The 23463-nt window shown below is 38.5% G+C and overlaps 2 protein-coding genes and 1 long non-coding RNA gene across 3 annotated transcripts in view; 1 reads left to right on the plus strand and 2 right to left on the minus strand.

Moving 5' to 3' along the window:
- Positions 1-23463, minus strand: part of LOC309660677 — a 217451-nt gene that overhangs the window by 18996 nt on the left and 174992 nt on the right. The gene's annotated exons all lie outside the window — the stretch shown is intronic.
- Positions 266-3294, minus strand: LOC309659568 (olfactory receptor 8K5-like; the record flags this gene model as incomplete). Its single annotated transcript, XM_082459448.1, is given in 3 exon segments — positions 266-744; positions 748-920; positions 3267-3294. Coding segments are annotated over 3 exon segments (576 nt in total). The 3' UTR covers positions 266-369.
- Positions 10783-23463, plus strand: part of RTP4 (receptor transporter protein 4) — a 38425-nt gene continuing 25744 nt past the window's right edge. Inside the window, exon 1 of the mRNA XM_082460734.1 lies at positions 10783-22240. The gene's annotated coding sequence lies outside the window, so the exon portion shown is untranslated. The remainder of the gene's footprint in view (positions 22241-23463) is intronic.

Consider the following 23463-nt stretch of genomic DNA (forward strand, 5'->3'; position numbering starts at 1 on the left):
ATGAGGTCCACATCCTGCCCAGTGAGGTCAGTAAGTTATCGATTCCTAGGACATGCTTCTCTGCACGTACTAAAAACAAAAATATAAGGAAAAGGTGACATTATACTGAAAACTGAGATGATTTACCATATTTTAGTATGTTACCAACTTTTGGCCCATTTCCATAGCGCCATGACAGTCCCAGTATGACCAAGTAGGAACAAGAAAACTACCCCCGCCCAACGTGGAGGAGGAGCTGATGATGGAAGTTTGATGTCTGTTCAAAAATGAGGAAGGTGGTCTTTTCCCCCTCCTCACTTTTCCTTTGATTATAAAACTGTATAGTATGACCAACAATTCTATTTCTTGTGCACTTGAGCACAGCATAAGTTACAAGGGAACATCATCACAGTAGAAATGACTGATGACATTAGAGCCGCAAAAAGTCAATGTAAAAATCTTGATAGTGAACATTAGTGCTTGAAAGGTACTGTAGAGGTATGGAGTGCCTACCAGCACATGACAAAGTCTCTGGGACATGAGAACATTGTAGAGCAGAGTGTTACAGATGGCCAAATAGCAGTCATAGGCCATGGCTGACAAGATAAAAAATTCACTGATAATGAACATAAGGAAGAAAGCCAACTGTGTGGCACATGCATGATAGGAAATGGTATTTTGATCCACAACAAAATTTACCAGTATCTCAGGACAAATGACAGTAGAATTACCAAGATCAATGAAAGCCAGGTGTTTGATAAAAAACTACATAGGTGTGTGTAGGTGGGAATCCACTTGGATCAAGATGATCATGCCCAGATTTCCCACTACTCTGATTGTGTAGCTAATGAGGAAGACCCTGAAAAGTGGGGCCTGCAGCTCAGGATGCCTTGTGACGCCGATCAGAATAAATTTAGTAAGAGATGATAGATTCTGTTGGCCTATTTAGTCCAGTTAGCTTTTCTGGAAAGAAACAGGTTGTTATTAGCTTCCTTGTGGTGTCATCTAAATAAAGTATAATATGTATAGACAGAAAAAAACAAAAACAAAAAACTGTAGCCCACTAAGCTCTCGGGGTGACACTCCCTTGCCTACCGCTTGTATTTCTCACAAGCGTCCTATACTAATAAATTCTTTCCTTACCTGTCACTCTGCCTCTTGCTGCTTTCTTTCTGCACCGAGACAGACCTATGCTCTACTGAGTCCCAAAATGCGTTCTGCGGTGTCATAACCACTGAAATTATTTGAGCACAAAGTGGGCTCCCCCAGGAAATAGTGAGTGTATCACCTGAAGGATTCGGGCAGAGGCTGTCTGTCAAGATGCCACAGGTGCAATTCCTGCACTGGGCATGGTCTGGGAGTCTTTGGCCCTCAAATAACATTCTAATTCCAAGATTCTGTAAATCTCTGATACAAAAGCCACATCAAGTTTTGCTGCTTCCACAGAGACTTTCCTGTCTGGGAAAATCTCTCACCTCTCTGCACATTTGTGTCTGAATCTCGTCCATGCACATACACACACACTCCACACACGCCCCTGACATGGAAATCTCTACGAGACACAGAGAATGTTACCACACACTGCGTCTAATGCTTCAGATATCTGGTGGAGGCACATCTTACACTCATTCATCTATAAAAGCTAGAGGGGGAAGAAGAGCAGGAACATAATTTGAATAACATGGGGGTGACTCCTGGTCTTCCACTCAATAAGCAGAGGCCCTAGGCCAAGCGGAGGTGCGATGGGAGGTGAGCGCCTGCCACCGTGTCCTCACTGTGTCTCATTCCCTGTGTGCTGCTCAGAGTTGGGAGGCATTTTGAATATAGGGCTGCTGAACACAAGCCAGCTACTGCAGCTGAGGCATCACCAAAAAGCAGAAATCAGTTCCAGCCTCAAAGGACCGACTGGTGGTGTTGAACCCTATGAGAGACATGAAGTCTGTTTCTGTTGTGAGGTCTTCCAGTGGGAGTTTAAAGGGAATTTAGGTACTATTTGATTTTTCCCTCATATGCCGACTTTAGAGGGTATTAAGGTACAACTTCACTGTGCAAGGTCTATCACCATGTCTGGTGTGGACCACAGGATGGGGAGACCCCAGATCTTCTACTATTCTCATCTTAGAACCCTGAGAGAGCATGGTGCTGGGCACCTAGTTATCGAGTAATTGTTTAGAAGTTACTTTAGTCTTTCAGAACTGGTGTGGTAGAAGAAACACCAGTCTAATGGTTAGTGACCCAATCATGGTCCCTTCCAGTTCGGTGATTTTAGGTAAATCTCTTCCTCTCTGTGGGGCTCAGCCTCTATCTGTGTGTGTGGAGTGTGCTGCAGGGGCTGGGCAGTGGGGAGGGGAGAAGAGTATGGATTAAATGACCTCCATTCTTCCTTCCAACATGAATGTGCTAGGATTCCGATTTTTCTGTTTTAGAGGTTGGCAAACTTTTCCTGTAAAGGGCCAAATATTTTAGTGTCCACACACCACACAGTCTCTGTAGCAGCTATTCGGCACTGCCATTATTGCATGAAAGTAGCAATACATGAATGAATAAGCAGCTTTGTCTCAATAAGACATCATTTACAAAAACAGGTGGCAAGCTGAATTTGGTTTGTTGACCCCAGGTTTGTGGACTATTGTTCTAGTCTAGTCTATCTATTCTCCACATAGTAGGCCTTTCTTATTCAGTCTGAACTGAGTGGGGGGACTCCATTCTATAACACTCAGTTGCCTATCTCATGAAAAGACTCTCACCAAAGTTCCTTACTCCTCCTCTGCCAGAGTCAAGTGGTTCCAACTTACAGTAAGCCTTTCCTTAGATCATCTCAGAGTTCTGCTGAATTCAGAGCTAAGAACCTTGTGGTGAAGCAGGTAATAACAGTTGACCATTTTCACTCTGTCAAAGAAGTCTAGGGTTTCAAGATTTCCCAAACCATTATGATGAGTGGAAAATTTAGTTAGTAACAGATGTGTTGAATCTTTTCAATAACAACATCTGGGAAGAATATATCAAGAGCTGGACACACTGGTCTCCTAAGTTTGGCATCCAATATCCTCTTGATTTATCATCAGTGGCTTTTACATACCCTCCTGTAACCACCACCAGACGTTGTATCAATTCTAACACTTCTAAGCTGTGTGACTTCAAAGAAGCTATTCAACCTCTCTATGCCTCAGTTTTCTCAGTCTAATGAAATAATTAGTTTTAAAGAGTTTGCATAGCACCTGGCATACAGTAAACACTTGATAAGTGCCATTATTATCTCCTTGTCCATGAACATCCCTCATATTTACCTGCCTCTGGGCCTTGGCTCACCTTCATCCTGGCACATCTGTATTCTTCCCATTCCTCAGGATTGAGCTCAAATACTGAGTGGCCAGGAGGAGTTCCCTGAACCCCTTGGTAAGAAATAACCTTCCCATGTCCCACTCACACCTTCATCTCTCTCTACTTCTCACGGTAATTTTCTACTTTGTCATAGTTTGTTGGCACTTATTACTATAAATATCTTGGGGACAGAACGTGTCACCAGTTCTTTTCTGGATCCCCTCCATGATGCTGAGCAAAGTACCTCAGGACATAAAGGATTCTTGGTGTTGGTTGAATTAATGAATCAAGTAAATCAAGAAAAGTCTCAACAGCCAGATTTTATTTTCCCTTTCATTTTGCATTGTGATACTTGGTTTCATGAGGATAGGACTCTACTGTCAGTTTCCAGTAGAAGTTTAACAGGCTCATTAGTTTTCAGAATATACTGGATATGATAACTGACAGAGATGTGATTCTCACTCAGGTTTCATTTGAGTATGAGTGGATGGTTTTTCTTGATAACTTGTACCCTATGAACTCATCCATTCCTACCACATCTAGGCACAGACTGGAGATTGGAATTCTATGCCTACAAGGCAGTAGGAGCAGGTGGGCTTGGAGCCTAGGGCCCGAGAGAGAATTTGTCAAGTTTTGCTAATTAAGCCTGGGATCCATCTCTCCCTCAGCCTGCCAGGATGATGACAATGGACTGCAGCTAGTCATTTTACTAAAGAATTCCCACTGTAATTTTTTTCTGTTATTAGTGAGAGAGAAGTCTGTGTGCATTAGCCACATATCGAGGCCAAACTTTATCCCAATTTGGAATATATATTTGGTCCTACTTGATTTCACATTTATGGAGTTGAGTTTAACTTCAGAGAAATTTCAGTTCCCAGGCCTATGATACTTCCAAGTGCTGGATGAATCATAGACTTTTAGAAAATTGAAAAGGGTCTCAGAGATTAACGATTCTAATGTCTGATGCATCCATCTCTCCAAATGTCTCTAAGCGCTGAGCAACTTTCTCATGCATGCTTCCAGTGATAGGGAGTTTTACTGCTACATTAGATAGCCCATTTCTTTTTTATTATAACTTGAATTCTTATTGATGTAACATCAGCTTGCATTTTCATGGTGATTGACTTCCAAGAAAGTATCTTCACATTCATGTTTGATTTTCACAAGGTTGTTTGGAAGAGGCCTGGACCCATTGGTTCCATCACTCCTACTTCACTGAGGAGGAACCTAGGGCTGGATGGCTCTAAGCCATGGATCTTGTGCAGGGTATTGGACTCCACACATGAGGTGATTCCACTATGCCATGAGTTCCCTTTTTAACAAATAAAAGTTATTTTTACCTTCAATTTTAAAATAATGAAGTATATTTTCTGCAGATGTAGAGGGAAAATGAAATACTCTAACTGCATGTTTTGCACTCACTCCCAGCTCAGTACTCTTTTGAGATGGCTTAATCCCTATGACCAAAGTCCAGGGAAGCAAGGAAGCCTGGAAAAAGTCCCACTGGCCTGAGTACGGTATCAGTTTCCATGGAGATGATTCAAGCAACCACCTGGGATTTGCTTGCAGTGGGTAATGGCTTACATCTCAGAGGGCAAGGGGTAAAGCCCAGGAAAAGCCAGCATTCCAGTTAGTGTGCTGTTGACAGTGCCAGGAGGAGCTGACCATCCTGGCACCAGCTGTCCTAGGTGGGCCAATCCGGCTGAGGGGCATCGATCTTTTTCAGTGCCCCTTTTTTCTTCTCATGAACCTGGACAACTTCATGGACCCAGTGGCCTTTCCTTTTCCTAAATTCAGGAATCCTAGCCTGTCTACCCTTTGCTGTTCATCTACCTGGAAAGGGTCCAACACCTTCAAGTCACCAACAGCCTGACCGCAATAGTGTTGAACGAACCTACACTGGCTGATGGTGCTGGTACGTCTAGGCCTGTCTTCATAAGAAATAAAAATACACACATACAGAAGAAGAAAGAGAAGGAGAAGAGGAAGAAGAGGAGGAGGAGGATGGGAAGGAGAAGGCTAAGAAGAAGAAAAAGAGGAGGAAGAGGAGGAAGAAGAAGGAGAAAGAATGATAAGAAGAAGAAGGAGAAGAGGAAGAAGAGGAGGAGGAGGATGGGAAGGAGAAGGCTAAGAAGAAGAAAAAGAGGAGAAAGAGGAGGAAGAAGAAGGAGAAAGAATGATAAGAAGAAGAAGGGGAGGAAGAAGAGAAAGAAAGACTGGAAATTTGAAAGAATGAAAAGCCTAAAAGGAGAGCTATAACATTGAGAAATCAAAATAAAGTGGAGGCTGTTTAAATAGAATAGAGGCAAGAGAGCAAGAAAGAGAATTTTCTGATACAAATTTTCAACGAGATTCAAAAAGATATTACCGACCAGAGCCTCCCATCAAGCCTCTTAGATAGCCTCAACCATCAGAGGGCAGACAGCAGAAGCAAGAAGCAAGAAAAACTACAATCCTGCAGCCTGTGGAACAAAAACCACATTCACAGAATGATAGACAAGATGAAAAGGCAGAGGGCTATATACCAGATGAAGGAACAAGATAAAACCCCAGAAAAACAACTAAATGAAGTGGAGATAGGCAACCTTCCAGAAAAAGAATTCAGAATAATGATAGTGAAGATGATCCAGGACCTCAGAATAAAAATGGAGGCAAAGATCAAGAAGATGCAAGAAATGTTTAACAAAGACCTAGAAGAATTAAAGAACAAACAAACAGAGATGAACAATACAATAACTGAAATGAAAACTACACTAGAAGGAATCAATAGCAAATAACTGAGGCAGAAGAACGGATAAGTAACTGGAAGACAGAATGGTGGAATTCACTGCTGTGGAACAGAATAAAGAAAAAAGAATGAAAAGAAATGAAGACAGCCTAAGAGACCTCTGGGACAACATTAAACGCAATAACATTCGCATTATAGGGGTCCCAGAAGGAGAAGAGAGAGAGAAAGGACCAGAGAACATATTTGAAGAGATTGTAGTCAAAAACTTCCCTAACATGGGAAAGGAAATAGCCACCCAAGTCCAGGAAGTGCAGAGAGTCCCATACAGGATAAACCCAAGGAGAAACACGCTGAGAAACATATTAATCAAATTAGCAAAAATTAAAGACAAAGAAAAATTATTGAAAGCAGCAAGGGAAAAACAACAAAAAACATACAAGGGAACTCCCATAAGGTTAACAGCTGATTTCTCAGCAGAAACTCTACAAGCCAGAAGGGAGTGGCATGATATACTTAAAGTGATGAAAGGGAAGAACCTACAACCAAGATTACTCTACCCAGCAAGGATCTCATTTAGATTCGATGGAGAAATCAAAAGCTTTACAGATAAGCAAAAGCTAAGAGAATTCAGCACCACCAAACCAGCTCTACAACAAATGCTAAAGGAACTTCTCTAAGTAGGAAACACAAGAGAAGAAAAGGACCTACAAAAACAAACCCAAAACAATTAAGAAAATGGTCATAGGAACATACGTATCAAAAATTACCTTAAACGTGAATGGATTAAATGCTCCAACCAAAAGACACAGGCTTGTTGAATGGATACAAAAACAAGACCCATATATATGCTGTCTACAAGAGACCCACTTCAGACCTAGGGACACATACAGACTGAAAGTGAGGGGATGGAAAAAGATATTCCATGCAAATGAAAATCAAAAGAAAGCTGGAGTAGCTATACTCATATCAGATAAAATAGACTTTAAAATAAAGAACGTTACAAGAGACAAGGAAGGACACTACATTATGATCAAGGGATCAATCCAAGAAGAAGATATAACAATTATAAATATATATGCACCCAACATAGGAGCACCTCAATACATAAGGCAACTGCTAACAGCTCTAAAAGAGGAAATCGACAGTAACACAATAATAGTGGGGGACTTTAACACCTCACTTACACCAATGGACAGATCATTCAAAATGAAAATAAATAAGGAAACAGAAGCTTTAAATGACACGATAGACCAGATAGACTTAATTGATATTTATAGGATATTCCATCCAAAAACCGCAGATTACACTTTCTTCTCAAGTGTGCACGGAACATTGTCCAGGATAGATCACATCTTGGGTCACAAATCAAACTTCAGTAAATTTACGAAAATTGAAATCATATCAAGCATCTTTTCTGACCACAACGCTATGAGATTAGAAATGAATTACAGGGAAAAAAACGTAAAAAGCACAAACACATGGAGGCTAAACAATACGTTACTAAATAACCAAGAGATCACTGAAGAAATCAAAAAGGAAATCAAAAAATACCTAGAGACAAATGACAATGAAAACACCACGATCCAAAACCTATGGGATGCAGCAAAAGCAGTTCTTAGAGAGAAGTTTATAGCTATACAAGCCTACCTAAAGAAACAAGAAAAATCTCTAGTAAACAATCTAACCTTACACCTAAAGGAACTAGAGAAAGAAGAACAAACATAACCCAAAGTTAGCAGAAGGAAAGAAATCATGAAGATCAGACTGGAAATAAATGAAATAGAAACAAAGAAAACAATAGCAAAGATCAATAAAACTAAAAGCTGGTTCTTTGAGAAGATAGACAAAATTGATAAGTCATTAGCCAGACTCATCAAGAAAAAGAGGGAGAGGACTGAAATCAACAAAATTAGAAATGAAAAAGAAGAAGTTACAACAGACACCGCAGAAATACAAAGCATCCTAAGAGACTAATACAAGCAACTCTGTGCCAATAAAATGGACAACCTGGAAGAAATGGACAAATTCTTAGAAAGGTATAACCTTCCAAGACTGAACCAGGAAGAAATAGAAAATATGAACAGACCAATCACAAGTAATGAAATTGAAACTGTGATTAAAAATATTCCAACAAACAAAAGTCCAGGACCAGATGGCTTCACAGGTGAATTCTATTAAACATTTAGAGAAGAGCTAACACCCATCCTTCTCAAACTCTTCCAAAAAATTGCAGAGGAAGGAACACTCCCAAACTCATTCTATGAGGCCACCATAACCCTGATACCAAAACCAGACAAAGATACTACAAAAAAAGAAAATTACACACCAATATCACTGATGAATATAGATGCAAAAATCCTCAACAAAATATTAGCAAACAGAATCTAACAACACATTAAAAGAATCATACATCACGATCAAGTGGGATTTATCCCAGGGATGCAAGGATTCTTCAATATACATAAATCAATCAATGTGATACACCATATTAACAAATTGAAGAAGAAAAACCATATGATCATCTCAATAGATGCAGAAAAAGCTTTTGACAAAATTCAACACCCATTTATGATAAAAACTCTCCAGAAAGTGGGCATAGAGGGAACCTACCTCAACATAATAAAGGCCATATATGACAAACCCCCAGCAGACATCATTCTCAATGGTGAAAAACTGAAAGCATTTCCTCTAAGATCAGGAACGAGACAAGGATGTCCACTCTCACCACTATTATTCACCATAGTTTTGGAAGTCCTAGCCACGGCAATCAGAGAAGAAAAAGAAATAAACGGAATACAAATTGGAAAAGAAGAAGTAAAACTGTCACTCTTTGCAGATGACATGATACTATACATAGAGAATCCTAAAAATGCCACCAGAAAACTACTAGAGCTAATCAATGAATTTGGTAAAGTTGCAGGATACAAAATTAATACACAGAAATCTCTTGCATTCCTATACACTAATGATGAAAAATCTGAAAGAGAAATTATGGAAACACTCCCATTTACCATTGCAACAAAAAGAATAAAATACCTAGGAATAAACCTACCTAGGGAGACAAAAGACCTGTATGCAGAAAACTATAAGACACTGATGAAAGAAATTAAAGATGATACCAACAGATGGAGAGATATACCATGTTCTTGGATTGGAAGAATCAATATTGTGAAAATGGCTATACTACCCAAAGCAATCTACAGATTCAATGCAATCCCTGTCAAATTACCAATGGCATTTTTTACGGAACTAGAACAAATCATCTTAAAATTTGTATGGAGACACAAAAGACCCCGAATAGCCAAAGCAGTCTTGAGGGAAAAAAACGGAGCTGGAGGAATCAGACTCCCTGACTTCAGACTATACTACAAAGCTACAGTAATCAAGACAATATGGTACTGGCACAAAAACAGAAATATAGATCAATGGAACAAGATAGAAAGCCTAGAGATAAACCCACGCACCTATGGTTAACTAATCTATGACAAAGGAGGCAAAGATATACAATGGAGAAAAGACAGCCTCTTCAATTAGTGGTGCTGGGAAAACTGGACAGCTACATGGAAAAGAATGAAATTAGGATACTCCTTAACACCATACACAAAAATAAACTCAAAATGGATTCGAGACCTAAATGTAAGACCGGAGACTATAAAACTCTTAGAGGAAAACATAGGAAGAACATTCTTTGACATAAATCACAGCAAGATCTTTTTTGATCCACCTCCTGAGTAATGGAAATAAACACAAAAATAAACAAATGGGACCTAATGAAACTTCAAAGCTTTTGCACAGCAAAGGAAACCATAAACAAGACGAAAAGACAACCCTCAGAATGCGAGAAAATATTTGCAAATGAATCAACGGACAAAGGATTAATCTCCAAAATATATAAACAGCTCATTCAGCTCAATATTAAAGAAACAAAAAACCCAATCCAAAAATGGGCAGAAGAACTAAATAGACATTTCTCCAAAGAAGACATACAGACGGCCAAGAAGCACATGAAAAGCTGCTCAACATCACTAATTATTAGAGAAATGCAAATCAAAAGTACAATGAGGTATCACCTCGCACCAGTTAGAAAGGTCATCATCAGAAAATCTACAAACAGCAAATGCTGGAAAGGGTGTGGAGAAAAGGGAACCCTCTTGCACTGTTGGTGGGAATGTAAATTGATACAGCCACTATGGAGAACAATATGGAGGTTCCTTAAAAAACTAAAAATAGAATTACCATATGACCCAGCAATCCCACTACTGGGCATATACCCAGAGAAAACTGTAATTCAAAAAGACACATGCACCCCAATGTTCATTGCAGCACTATTTACAATAGCCAGGTCATGGAAGCAACCTAAATGCCCATCGACAGACAAATGGATAAAGAAGTTGTGGTACATATGTACAATGGAATATTACTCAGCCATAAAAAGGAACGAAATTTAGTCATTTGTTGAGACGTGGATGGATCTAGAGACTGTCATACAGAGTGAAGTAAGCCAGAAAGAGAAAAACAAATATCGTATATTAACACATGTATGTGGAACCTAGAAAAATGGTATAGATGAACCGGTTTGCAGGGCAGAAGTTGAGACACAGATGTAGAGAACAAACGTATGGACACCAAGGGGGGAAAACTGCGGTGGGGTGGGGATGGTGGTGTGCTGAATTGGGTGATTGGGACTGACATGTATACACTGATGTGCATAAAATTGATGACTGACAAGAACCTGCAAAAAAAAAAAAAAAAAGATATTACCAAAGAGAAAGCTGATAATAAGAAAACTCTCAAAATTAGGAAAAATAATTTAAAAAACAATTTCTGAAATTAAAACAAGCTAGAAGGAGTGAAAATATATGGAGGGACAGAAAACTGAATTATTGATCTCAAAAATAGACCTAAAAATATACTCTAGAATATAGAGCAAAAAGGACAAATGAATGAAAATTATTAGTAAAAATAAGAGAGAAATGGAGGAGAGACTCAGGATACATAACTGACAAAGACAAGCAGCTCGGGAAGAGACAAAGGAAAAAATGGGGAAACAATACTAAAAAATAAAAATAAAAAAATTTTCTGGAGCTAAAAAAATACCATTTTTGGATTAAAAGTCACAGAGTTATACACAAGATTAATAAAAATAATATAAACAAACATTTTCTTGGGAAAATGTTAATTTCCAGGACTAGAAAGCATATATTACAAGCTTTTAGAAAGAGAGAACAGCTTACTTACAAGGGCAAGATAATTATTTTGACACTAGAGTTCTTATCACAACACTGGAAGCTAGACGACGTTGAGAAATATTTAAATAATATCACTGGGATAGGACTGTGACTCTCTGGTTTTCCAACCAAGAACTGCAAGGACTCAAAAAGCATGCAGCCATGGACTTCTTACAAAGGACTTGAAGAAATATGTCTTCTTCATTAAAATGTAATTAGAAAAAAAAATATCAGATTGGGGAAGATAAAATATGTAAGAAAAATACTGATTTTCAATGAATTCAATAAATCTCATTTTTAAGTATAAATCAGGTTTCTTAGAATAGAATACTGAAATAAATGTTTTAACAACTCAGAGTAAAACTTCCAATCATCTTAACAGGCAGAAAGAGGATAGAGTGAGGGAAAGCATTCTAAGAGTCTCTTCTTGAGGGACTATAAGCATATACAATGTACAAAAATCAAATGTATTCATACATACCTGCAGCAAGCAGTTAAAACATAAAATTCTAAAAGTATGTCGTTTATAAGGGCATAACAATATGAAATATCTAGGATAAAATCTAATAAAAGATGTTCAAAACCTCTCTGCAGGTAAGCATAAAATTGTTGAGACGTTAAGGAAGACCAAACTAAACGGAGAGATACAGTATACTCATGGACTGAAGACCTATTGTAAATATGACCTTTCTTCCAAATTGATCTAAATATGCAATACAATCCCAATCAATCTTAAAGTATTATGATCATGTTTATGATTAGGATAATCTTAAAGCTTATCTTGATAAGCTGATTATAAAATGTATATGAAATATGAAGAGTCAAGCATAGCCAAGATACTTTTGTAAAAGAAACCAAGGTAGGAAGACATGCTGTAAAAATATGAAGCCTTATTATGAGGTTACAGTTATTAAAACAGTGTAACCTTAGCACAGGAATATAAACCAAGGGACTAGAATAGAAAACATAGAGGCAGACTCCAGCATATATGGATGTCTGATATGTGATATAGGTGACAATGCTGAGCAGTAGAGAAAGACAGTTTTTTCAGTAAATGGTGCTAGCTTGACCCCTACCTTACAACATAAGCAAAAATTAATTCCAAGGGGATTTGAGATCTAAATGCGAAAGACAAACAAAAAATATTTTACAAGATAAAATAGGCAAATTTCTTTATACTTCAGGGAAAGTAAATTTTTCTTATAGAGGGCATGAAAGGGGAATTCCCTGGCAGTCCAGAAGTTAGGACTCCGCGCCTCCACGGCACGGGGCACAGGTTCAATCCCTGGTTGGGGAACTAAGATCCCGCAAGCTGCGCGGCACGGCCAAAAATAAATAAATAAGTTAATTAAATGGACATGAAAGCAACGATCATATAATAAAAGAATGAAAAATTTGAGTATATTAGAATGAAGAAATTACGTTCATCAAAAGACACCACTGAGAGAGTGAAAATACGAGCCATAGATTGGGAGAATATTTTTTCCAGGAGTTCATACCCAAAAATATAATTAAGAAACAAATCAATAAGAAAATGGCAGACAATCCAAGAGTTAGCAAGAGTCTGGAACAGGCATTTCACAAAAGGCAAAAAATTGTAGGAAATTAATATATGAAAAAGCACCCACTTTCAATAGTAATCCCAGAGATACAAAATTAAAATCACTGGAAGATATCACTACACATTCACCAGAATGATTATAATTAAAAAGACTAACCATATCTCATATCAGGGAGAATGTAAAGCAATAGGAACTCATACGTGTGGGAGTTATAAATAGGCACAATCCCTTTATATGAGTTAGGCAATCTCTACTAAATTTAAAGATACTCACCATGCTCCAACAATTCTACTTATTGTTACATAGCCAATGGAAATGTGTGCACAAGAAACGTGTTCAAGAATGTTCATAGCAGCATTATAAAATAGCCCAAGCTGGAAATAACCCAAATGTCAGACAATGGTGGAAGAGAAAAATAAATTGTTGTGTATTTATACGATGGGATATTATACAGCATCGCCACCAACAACCAAAAGCTATAGCTACACATAACAAGATGAATAAATCTTTAAAATGTAATACTGAGCAAAGGAAGTAAGACATGAAAGATTTATATAGAATAATTTTATTTATGTACATTTCAGAAACAGGCAAATCTAAATGTTAAAGTACTGAATACACACCTTGGTGGTTAAAATATGAAGAGAAAGGAGGAAATTCCTACACAAATCAGGATAATGGTAACATTCAAGGGGAAGGTTGAGAATAACTGTTGGCTTTTAGAGTTCTGTCAATGATCTACATTCAGTTACTTGAACTGGGTAGTGGTTAGATGAGCAATTCTTTAAGCCATACATTTGTGTTCTATGCATCTTTTTCTGTATAGTTCATAGTAAAAATTTAATGTATATCCTTAAAATACAAAAAAAAAAGAAACACCTAAGAGTGGCAATGTTAATATCAGATGAAGTAAAATTTGAGTCCAAGAGTAAAAATGGAAAAAGAAAATATTTCCCATTTGATTAAAAACGCCAAGACTAGAACTCCCTGGCAGTCCAGTGGTGAGGACCTGGTGCTTTCACTGCTGTGGCTCGAGTTCAATCCCTGGTTGGGGAACTAAGATCCTACAAGCTGCACGGTGTGGCCAAAAAACAAAAAAAATAAAACCTCACCAAGATTATATAGATGTCATAAACTTTCATGTACTCTACACTAAACAGTACTTTGCAAGATATACAAAACACAACTCTTAGAGACAAAAACAAAATTTGATAAAAACAGAATTGAAGAGTTTTTTTTTAACATTGTTGTCTCAGAATTTGATTGACCAAATAGACAAAAAAATATAAAAAGGATAAAAATGAGTTTAAGCATATAATTAGTAGGATAAACTTACTAGATAATCTAGTACTTGATACTTTATAGAGAATATATATTCTCACATGCCCATAGAAGTAGAAGAAAATTGTGATGTGTTTAGTCATAAAGAAAATCCTGAATAATACTTTTCAAAATGTAAAAATCTTACCACATTTTGGGACTATCACACAATCAAACTAGAGCCACATGAATGGTAGATCAAAACAAAAAAAATACTAAACAAATAAAATCCACAATTTCTTTAAAGAAATTGTAAATTAAGTCAAAATCATACTCTGAGATCATCTAAATATCAACAAAAATAAGAACAGTGCATAGCAAAACTATGGGTTGGTGCTAACAAGAACTATTATAGATTTAAATTCTTTTACTATTAATCAAAAAAGGCGAAAGATAACAACCAAGCGTTCAACTCAAAACAATAGAAAAATTAATAAAATAAGCCAAATATATAAAATTATATATTATAATTAATAAAAGCAGAAATAACCTAGAATGCTAAAAATAAAACAGAATTAATAAAACAGAATTAATGAAAAAAGGAAGTGATTCTTCAAGAAGATAAGATAAGCAAGTCCCTAGGAATTTGGGCTTTGAATAAAGGGAGAAAATAAAAATATAAAACATTAGGAATGAGAAAGGTATAACTACATTAAGAAGCTAAGTGAAACATATAATTCTTTAGGAAAGTTGAAATAATCAAAATTGACTTGCAATAGGGCTCTCTGGCTCTCCCACCTTGCCTATGGGGGCACAGGGGTATCAGGAGAAGAGGCCTGTGCTCTCCAGTACTTTTCAGTGACTGGGAAGTTCAGTTCACCATTAGAGCTGCAGAGCTCCCTATGTTCTTCAGTCCAGCTTTGCCAGTAATAAAGGGTATACTGTGTTTTCATTCCCTTCTAGGTCCAGTGTCTATTTTTCAATGCATTCTGAATATGAATAGAAGGAGGTGTGAGTAATTAGCTTTCCAACATATTTAGAGTGTTCATTGAAATGAAAAATTTCTCAAATCTTTTTATGAGACCAACAAAGACCTGACACCAACACTTGCTAAAGAGAGCACAAAAAATTAAAATACAGACAATTCTAGTTTATGAATGTTACACTGTATCAACTGACTTAAGGGAAAAGGGGAGCTTATGTTCATGTCCATGTTACCAAAAAATATGGGAGTATGTCTTTTGGCACACTAGAACATGTGCGTAAAGCTTCCCTTTGTGCTGGTTTCATTCCCAATCACACTTCCACCTGGCTGTGGCAAGGTGCTTACCAGTTGCACAAACTAACATTCTATCAGCTTGGAACTGCAGCAGAATAAGGGAACCTCTCTCCTCACAATTCCAGCACAACTCCTGATAAGGAGTCTCATTGGTCTGGCTTGGCTCCAGTGCCCATCACTGAACTGTTCATTGTGGCCAGGAGATTGGTACTCCAGCTTGACAAGAGTGGATTATGTGTCCACTCCTAGAGCAGGGATAGAGTTAGCTTGACCTGATCCTCTTGGGCTGGGAGTGAGAAGGCAGTAATTCTCCAAAGGAAAACTGAACCTCTTTCTAACAGAAGGGAGAATGGGAGAAGGATTCAGGGTAAGCCAAAAAAGAAGAAAGAAAAGGAAAAGAAAAAAAAAAAAAAGACACACACACACACACAACAGACAAAAAATATAAAACAACATCTAATTTAAGATTACTTATAAAATCTTAGCAAATCAAATGCAGCTATATATTCAAGGAATAGTATATTGTCAATAAGAAGAGTTTATTCCAGGAATGCAAGGATGGTTCAGCATTAGGAAGTCCATGAATGCAAATCATAACATTAATTATTTAAAAAAAAAAACATATGGAGGAAAGGCATTGGACTTGATTCAGCATCTATTTCTGGGTAATTGATTCATTCCTCCAACAAGTATTTCCTGAACACCAACTATGAACTAAACACTATTCTAGTCATTGGATATAGGAGTGAGCAAAATGGGCACAACTCCCTGCCTTATAGAAGTTACATATTAGTGATTAAAACTCTATACAAAATAGTAAGAATATGAACCATCTTAAATATGGTAAAAAGTATCTGTCACATGCTAACAGCAAAATTTACATCAAATATTGAAGATTTAAAGATATTCTCATCCTAGGATTTCTATTTTATTTATCTTTCAGGGCACAATTTTAATAAGATTTCTGGAAAGAGGCAATGTATATATTATCTGGATTCTTGCTTGTTAAGAATATCTTTTCCTGCCCTTGCAAGTGAAAATAACTTGCAAGATTTCTCAGTCTTGAATATTTTCCCTTTAAACTCTGCAAATGTTGCTTCTTTTCCTTTTGGCATTTAATATTAATGAGGAATTATCTGAAGCCAACCTAATTTTTGTTTCTTTGTAGGTAAGCCATTTCCTCTCACTCAATTAATTAAGAATTCTGCAGGACACAATCAATTTGATTGTTCTTTATGAAATCCTTTCAAACTGAAACATTGTCTTTCTTTGACTCAAGAAATGTTTCTTCTTCTTTTCCTTTTATTGTTTCTACTCAATTTGCACTTTTCTCCTCCAGGTTTTATTTAATAACTAAATGGCATCTTCTAAAGTTTTTCCCTATGTCTTTATCTTCAATTGTTCACCTTCTCCCTTTCCTTGGATTTGTGGAGACATTTTTGAAACTTTCTCCTGCTTTGGTTTTCCTTGGTATCCCTGCTGTTTGTATTTTGTTGGTGTTGTTCTTTGTGAGGCTAACATAGGGAAGACAGGCTTTCCTTTATAAAACTGCATGATGTTGTTAGAAGAAATATCTATTTAGTTAAACATTCTCGGAATATACATTAAATACAGTATCCTCTCTTTCTTTCCCTAGCAATTTTATTTAATAGAAAGATGCTCTGATTCCAGAAGTCCATGCTTTCTCAATATCAGATGTTGAGCCTGAATCTGTGAAAAATGATATGCTGACCTTTTAGACATTTAGGTCTAGACAAGGAGAGACCAGAAAAGGTTAGATTTGCAGTACTTTTCCTTCCTGGTTCTGCATTCCTGAAGCCTGGGAAGGGGAGGCAGAAGCCCAGGGGCAGTGATGGTTGGGATCTTGGCATTCTTTGCAGGGCTCCTTTCCTTTCTTGTATTCTGTGTGATCTGGGAGTTAGAAGTAGCCTCATTTGCCCACCTTCAGGGTCCCATGGTACCCGGCTCATAGGTCCTTGGACATGCACCAGTTACCAGTATACCTTTATGTTAAAAGGACCAGGAAACCTAATTCAAATAGTTCCAGGCAATAAAGGAGAATGATGTGCTCAGTTAACTGAGATAAGGTGAACTCCACATGGGTTTTTTGGCTTTTGGGGTTTTTTGCCACGGCCCAGTGATGTTGTCAAGGACCAACAATCTCCCTTCTCTGCCTCTGAAGTGTCAGCTCCACTCCTAGGCTGAACTTCCTTAAGGAGACAAGGTAGCTGCAGCAGTTCCAGACCACATGGTACAGCAGGTGACGAAGCTGACTAGCTCAGAAGAGGGCACCTGGACTTCATGTGACTTCTGAAGGGGAATGCAATTTCACTAATTAGCTTAGACCTATCTTGGCACTCCTGCCCCCATGGCTGGGATGGGCAATTCACTCTTCCCTACCCCACCACACGGCTGCTACCCAGGGGAAAGGGTGAAACGGGTGGTGAGGAGTCACCCATAATATATTCAGATTTTTAGGGTTCCTTTTAGCGTGTTCTCAGAATTGGAGACAAGTTCCAGAATTGGTCTAAACAATGCAGGGATAGGTTTATTTGGCTATGTAAATCTATTATATTAATTACTCAGTTTATTAAAATCCAATTTTGAGAGTGAGACTTTGGGAAAGCCCCTTAGCTGTTATTTTGGTTTTATTTCACTTTGATACTCTGTCAATCCAAAATCCATCAGAGGGGAGAAAGGAGACTGGACTAGCAGAATCTCATAAAATAATACTATATTTTGGACATTTGGATTCATTTATATATATAAGAAATACTTTTGAGCACCTACTACTTGCCAGGCATTTCATTCCTAAATGTGGGGATACAATGGTATACCAGCTAGAAAATGCTCCTGTTCTCCAAGAGCTTAAGTCATAAAAGAGATGATAGCAAAGTCAATAGATTTGTGAAATAAAAGGAAAAATACCAGCTGCTATGAGACCACACAGGGTGGGTGCCAATCCAGGCTTGAGGAAGCAGTCAAAGCTTACTTATCAGAGAAAAAAGTCAACTGAGCTAAAACTTAAGTGATGGGTAGGAGTTGGCCAGGTGAAGAGGAGATGAAGGAGTCTTCTAGTTAGAGGGTTAGTATGTAGAAAGGCCCCAAAGTGAGAGAGGCAGCAGAGCAATTCTAGAGGTAGAGCACCTGGGTTTGATTCCTGGCTTTGCCACTTAGCAGCTGTGTGAGAGTGAACATTTAAGTTTCCATCTGAGAAACAGATAAGAATGGGAGTGACCTCATAACATTATGAAGACTGAACAAATTAATACTTGTAAAGCACTAAGAACAGTGCTCCATTTGTTACATAAGAAACAAAATAAATCTAACATAAACCATAAAACACATCTTTCCACACTGCTTCAGTCAACAATGAGTAAGAAAGAAGTTACTTTTTGGTGTCTTCTGTTCAAGAGAGCCATGCTTTTTCTCTAACCTCCACAATAGTGGGTCCAGCTGCCTGAACAAGACTGTCCACTCAGTCCCCCTGGACTGAACCCCTGGTCCATTCAAGAGAGGCTAAAGTGTGAGATCACAAGACAACAGTGAGAGTGGGAGTTGAAAGCTAGGGCAGCAAGTAAATGTGAAGAAGGTCAATGAGGAATCCAGGAGAGATGGTTTTATATGTTGAAGGTGAAGGCAGGGGCAGAGCAGCAGTCAGCCTCCTGGGCAGGTTGTCAGAGAGACTGACAGCAGGTCCTTGTCAACGCTTCCAGACCCCATACAGAGGCAAGACTCCATCTCTGGGAAGCCTGACCAGGACAAAGCCAGGTCCAGATCCAGGGAAACCATAATGCCAGGCAAGTTATCAAAGCAATGATTCCTCGTTTCTTGCATTGATTCCTCAAAAAATTTATTAAAATGCTTAACATGTGCCAGAAAACACACCAGGGGCTGGAAGTATTAGTAATAAGACAATGTCTTTGCCTTCAAAAGATTTAAATTAGTGACACTAGTGAGAGGATAGACAGTAAATAATGTCGTGTTTTGATAAAACTATTCACAGGGCACCATGGTAATGATCCCAAAATTCTGACCTTACCAAGTCCAGTTGTAAGGGTGAGGAGAGAGGCAAGAAAAGGGGGCATAGAGAAAATAGAGATAGAGAAAGTGGATACAGAGTCTTCACTGAGAAGAAACCCAATTATTAATATAAAATCTGAGCAAGATGGCTTCCAGAGTGGCCTGTTGAAGCCACTCCATAACATGACTCTGTTTCTAGAAAGAAGGAGTCGAAGTGTGCAAGCACAGAATCATATAATGAAGGTAAGGAAGGACAGTGTCTGAATGAAAGAGAAAAAAATGCAGAGTATCCATAAAATATGAACAAAACAAACCTCAAAAATATCATCCTATAGAAAACTATTCAACAAAAAAAGGGAATGAAGTACTGATACATGCTACAACATGGATGGACCTTGAAAACATTATGCTAAGTCATAAAATACCATAAAATTGCATGACTCCATTTATATGAAATGTCCAGGAAAAGCAACTGAATAGAGACATAAAATAGACTAGTGACTGCCTAGGGCTCAGGGGGTTGAAGGAAAATGGGGAGTAACTGTCTATGGGTATGAGGCTTCCTTTTGGGTGATGAAAATGTTCTAAAATTGATTGTGATGAGGGTTTTACAGCTCTGTGAATATACTAAAAACCTTTGAACTGGTATACTTTGAATAAATTGTATGCTATGTGAATTACATGTTTAAAAAACTGTCACAAATATAAAATAAATTAAAAATTGTTCAGTAGAGGAATAAGGAAAAGCTACTATGACTAGAAGTTCAAACATATAGGGTGTAGGGTGTAGTGACAGATTAGTCTCAAGCAGTGGTTCTCCACCAGGGTTGATTTTGCCCTCTAGGGTACATTTGGCAATGTCTGGAGACATTATGGTTATCACAACTGGGGAGGTGGTATGACTGGTATCTGGGGGTAGAAGCCAGGGATGCTGCTAAATATCCTAGAATGCACAGGAAAGCCTCCTACAACAAAGAATTATTTAACCCCAAATATCAGTAGTGCTGACGTTGAGAAATCCTGGCCTAAAGAGGCAAGCAGAGTTCAGGTCATGAAGGGTTATGGGGTCAAGTCAAGGAGTCTGGCCTTCCTCTTAAGAGTAGTAAGGAACCATGATGGGGGATTGGCATGGTGAGATCTGAGTTTTAGATAGATCACTTTTGGTGCAGCCTAGAAAAAGGATTGAAGAGGCAGGGGGATAGAGATAACGATGACCCAACTAGGATGGCAGGAGAAGAAATGGAGGGATTTGAAAGATATTAACTTAGGAGGAACAATTGGCAGAATGTGATGATTTGTTTGATTCAGGGTTCAGGAAAAGATGGAGAAAGAGGGGCAGGTTGGTGTCTAGACTTCCAGCTTGTGCTAGAAGCTGGATGGTGGTAATGCCATTGACTGAAGTAGGAAACAAAGGTAAGGGAGTTGGTTTGTGAAATAAAATAAGAGATTATATTCTAGATGCATGGAATGTCCTGTGGAAATCAAAGTGGAGATGTTCAGGGGATAACTGAAGATAAAGTTATGCAACTTGGGAGAGACTGGAACTGTAGATGGGTATCAGGGTATATAAGGCAATTGTGCATGGGAATTCCTGGGATGATCTAAGGAGAGTGAGGCTTGAGATGAGAAGGAAGAACTCTGAGGGATACTAACAGGCATAGAAAAAGGAATTTGCAAAGGAGACTAAGAGAGTAGCCAGAAAGTTGAGGAGAAAAACAAAACAACACAAAACAGGACTGTGTGGTAACATAGAAGTCAAAGGAAGATTGTTTCAGAGAGGCCAAGAGTATAAAATTCTGCACAGAGATCAAATAATATGAAGACTGAGAATTACCCAATGGATTTAACAACAGGAGTTTGAGGGAGACCATGGTGAGACCAGTTTCAGTGGTGTGTCGGGGATAGAAGTCAGATGCAGTGGGTTGGAGAGTAAGTGGGAGGTAAGGAAGTGGGTGCAGTAAGTGTAAGTGACTCGGCCATGACAGGGAGAGAGAGATCAGTGGTAGCTGGAAGGGAATGTGGGGATCAGATTGGGGGCTTTTTGAGAAAAAAAGACTTCAATACTTTAAATGCTGAGTGGAAGGGGTTGGCAGACAAAAAGATTAGAGATATAGAATAGAGAAATTAAAATGTCAAGGTTTGGGGGAAGGACTGAAGTCATTGCTTAACTTTGGTTGAAGGATGTCTTTGCTATCAAAGCACTAGAGAAGGACAAAAGGATGGATGCAGACAAAAGAGAGTTTATAATTTTGGTGGCAGAAAATTGAGGATACTTTCATCTGAAGTTTTCAAATTTCCCCGTGGATGAGGTAAGGCCGTCTCCTGAGGGTGAGCCAGTGAAATTGCAGGGTTAGAATTTTGTGGAAAGTGGACACAGTTTGAAATAGCTATAGTAGAGTCGAAGAGAAGGAAGCAGATGGATAATCTGGAACATGACAAGGTCAAGTACATGGCCATGGGATCGGCTGACAAATAAATGGATGTGAAGGTCATTGAAAATGAATGGGGTCAGGGATTTAAGATGGAATTTCTTCATTGAAGCTGACTTGTCTTGGCAGAATAAAAGTATATCATGCCTCTTGGGGCATGTGCAGATTCTAAGTAATGTCTTGTTTTGTTTTTGGTTCTCAATTGGATTTTATCCTTAAATCTAGACTCAATAGTACTTGTTACACTTCAAATCTCTCTAGCACTTACACTTAAGGAAATCATGCAGAGAAGAATGGAAACATTTCAGAAGGCTACAAATGAATACGGACCATGAGGTGCTCAATGACTTGAAGGCTGCTTCCTCTTGCACATGAAAAATCTTTGGTCATTCTAGGTAGCCACCTGTCTAGTGCATCTTCCCTTCCTCAAGGTAAGTAGTCCCATTTACTTCACCATTTCTTCCCTCTTCTCATACACTGACTTGTACATACATACTGGCTTTCTCCTCTTCCAGCAGGTACATTCCAGGTCTCCTCCTTAGCTTACATACTCCCCAGTTTTCTCTGAGGGAAAAGCCTACCAGGAGATACAACCTTCTGGAGGATGGTACTCAAGTTCACTACTCGATTGCACACTTGGGACATTGGGACAACCTGACGCTGTCAACAGTACTAACATGGGACACAGGAGGATCCTTTCACACCCCCTAATGTAGATCCAGAGTCCTGATCCATCCACAGAATGCCAGAATTGCAACTGAACTTGGAGATCATCTAGTCCAATGCTTTATTATGCAGAAGGGGAAGCTGAGGCAGGGAGTTGAAGCAACGTGTCCAGATCATGGCAATCAGCTAGTGGTACAGCCTGGATTCAAATCCAGAGCCTCTCGCCCTTAATCTGATCCTCTTTATGCTTATTAAATTCCCTGGAACAGTATCTCATTTTCTTCTCCCTAAATATCTATGGCAGAATAATTTTTCAGCTCAGTTCCACATACTGACACTCTGAATATTCATTTCCCAAACCTCAGGAGCTTAACAAGAACAGAAAAATGGATCAAAAAAATTAATCCATTATTGGGTGACATGGATTATAACGAATACAAAGTGGGAGAAAGCACACAAGAAAGTAAAACCTCAGCGTGTTTACAGCCTTATGACAACCATCAGGCCGCTACCAAAATTGGACATGACAGAGCATTATAAATCATGGGATTGTAAGGGAAGAACAGGGAGAGAAAAGAGTACAATAGTGCTGATGCCTCAAGCAGCATTCATCACCTATAATCTCCCAGCCTTTCCATCTTCTGAGCAGGTCATGTGCGCAGTAGGTTTTGGTCTGAAGCAGTAGCCCTTACTGATCTCTCTCTGCAGACCTGACACGTTCAACTGATTCCCAGTAATTAAAGGTGATCACAGGGCCAGACAGGCTCCTCCTCGTTGAATCAGGGTTATAATGTACCTGGATTTTTAAAAACGAATGGAAAAAAAATATCTCTGAAGAGTTGGCAGGGAGAGAGATAGCATTGACCTCTTTTTCCCCAACAACAATGAAAAACCTAATCTTCAGTCTGTGGCTGAGAGTGAAGAATGCCCCACGGAGAGATACACAAAACAGGCTATCACAATGGCCTGTCAGAATGAACTCAGGAGA

The sequence above is a fragment of the Balaenoptera physalus genome, assembly GCF_965194825.1.
Source record: "Balaenoptera physalus genome assembly, chromosome: 4".
NCBI classification, from domain to species: domain Eukaryota; kingdom Metazoa; phylum Chordata; class Mammalia; order Artiodactyla; family Balaenopteridae; genus Balaenoptera; species Balaenoptera physalus.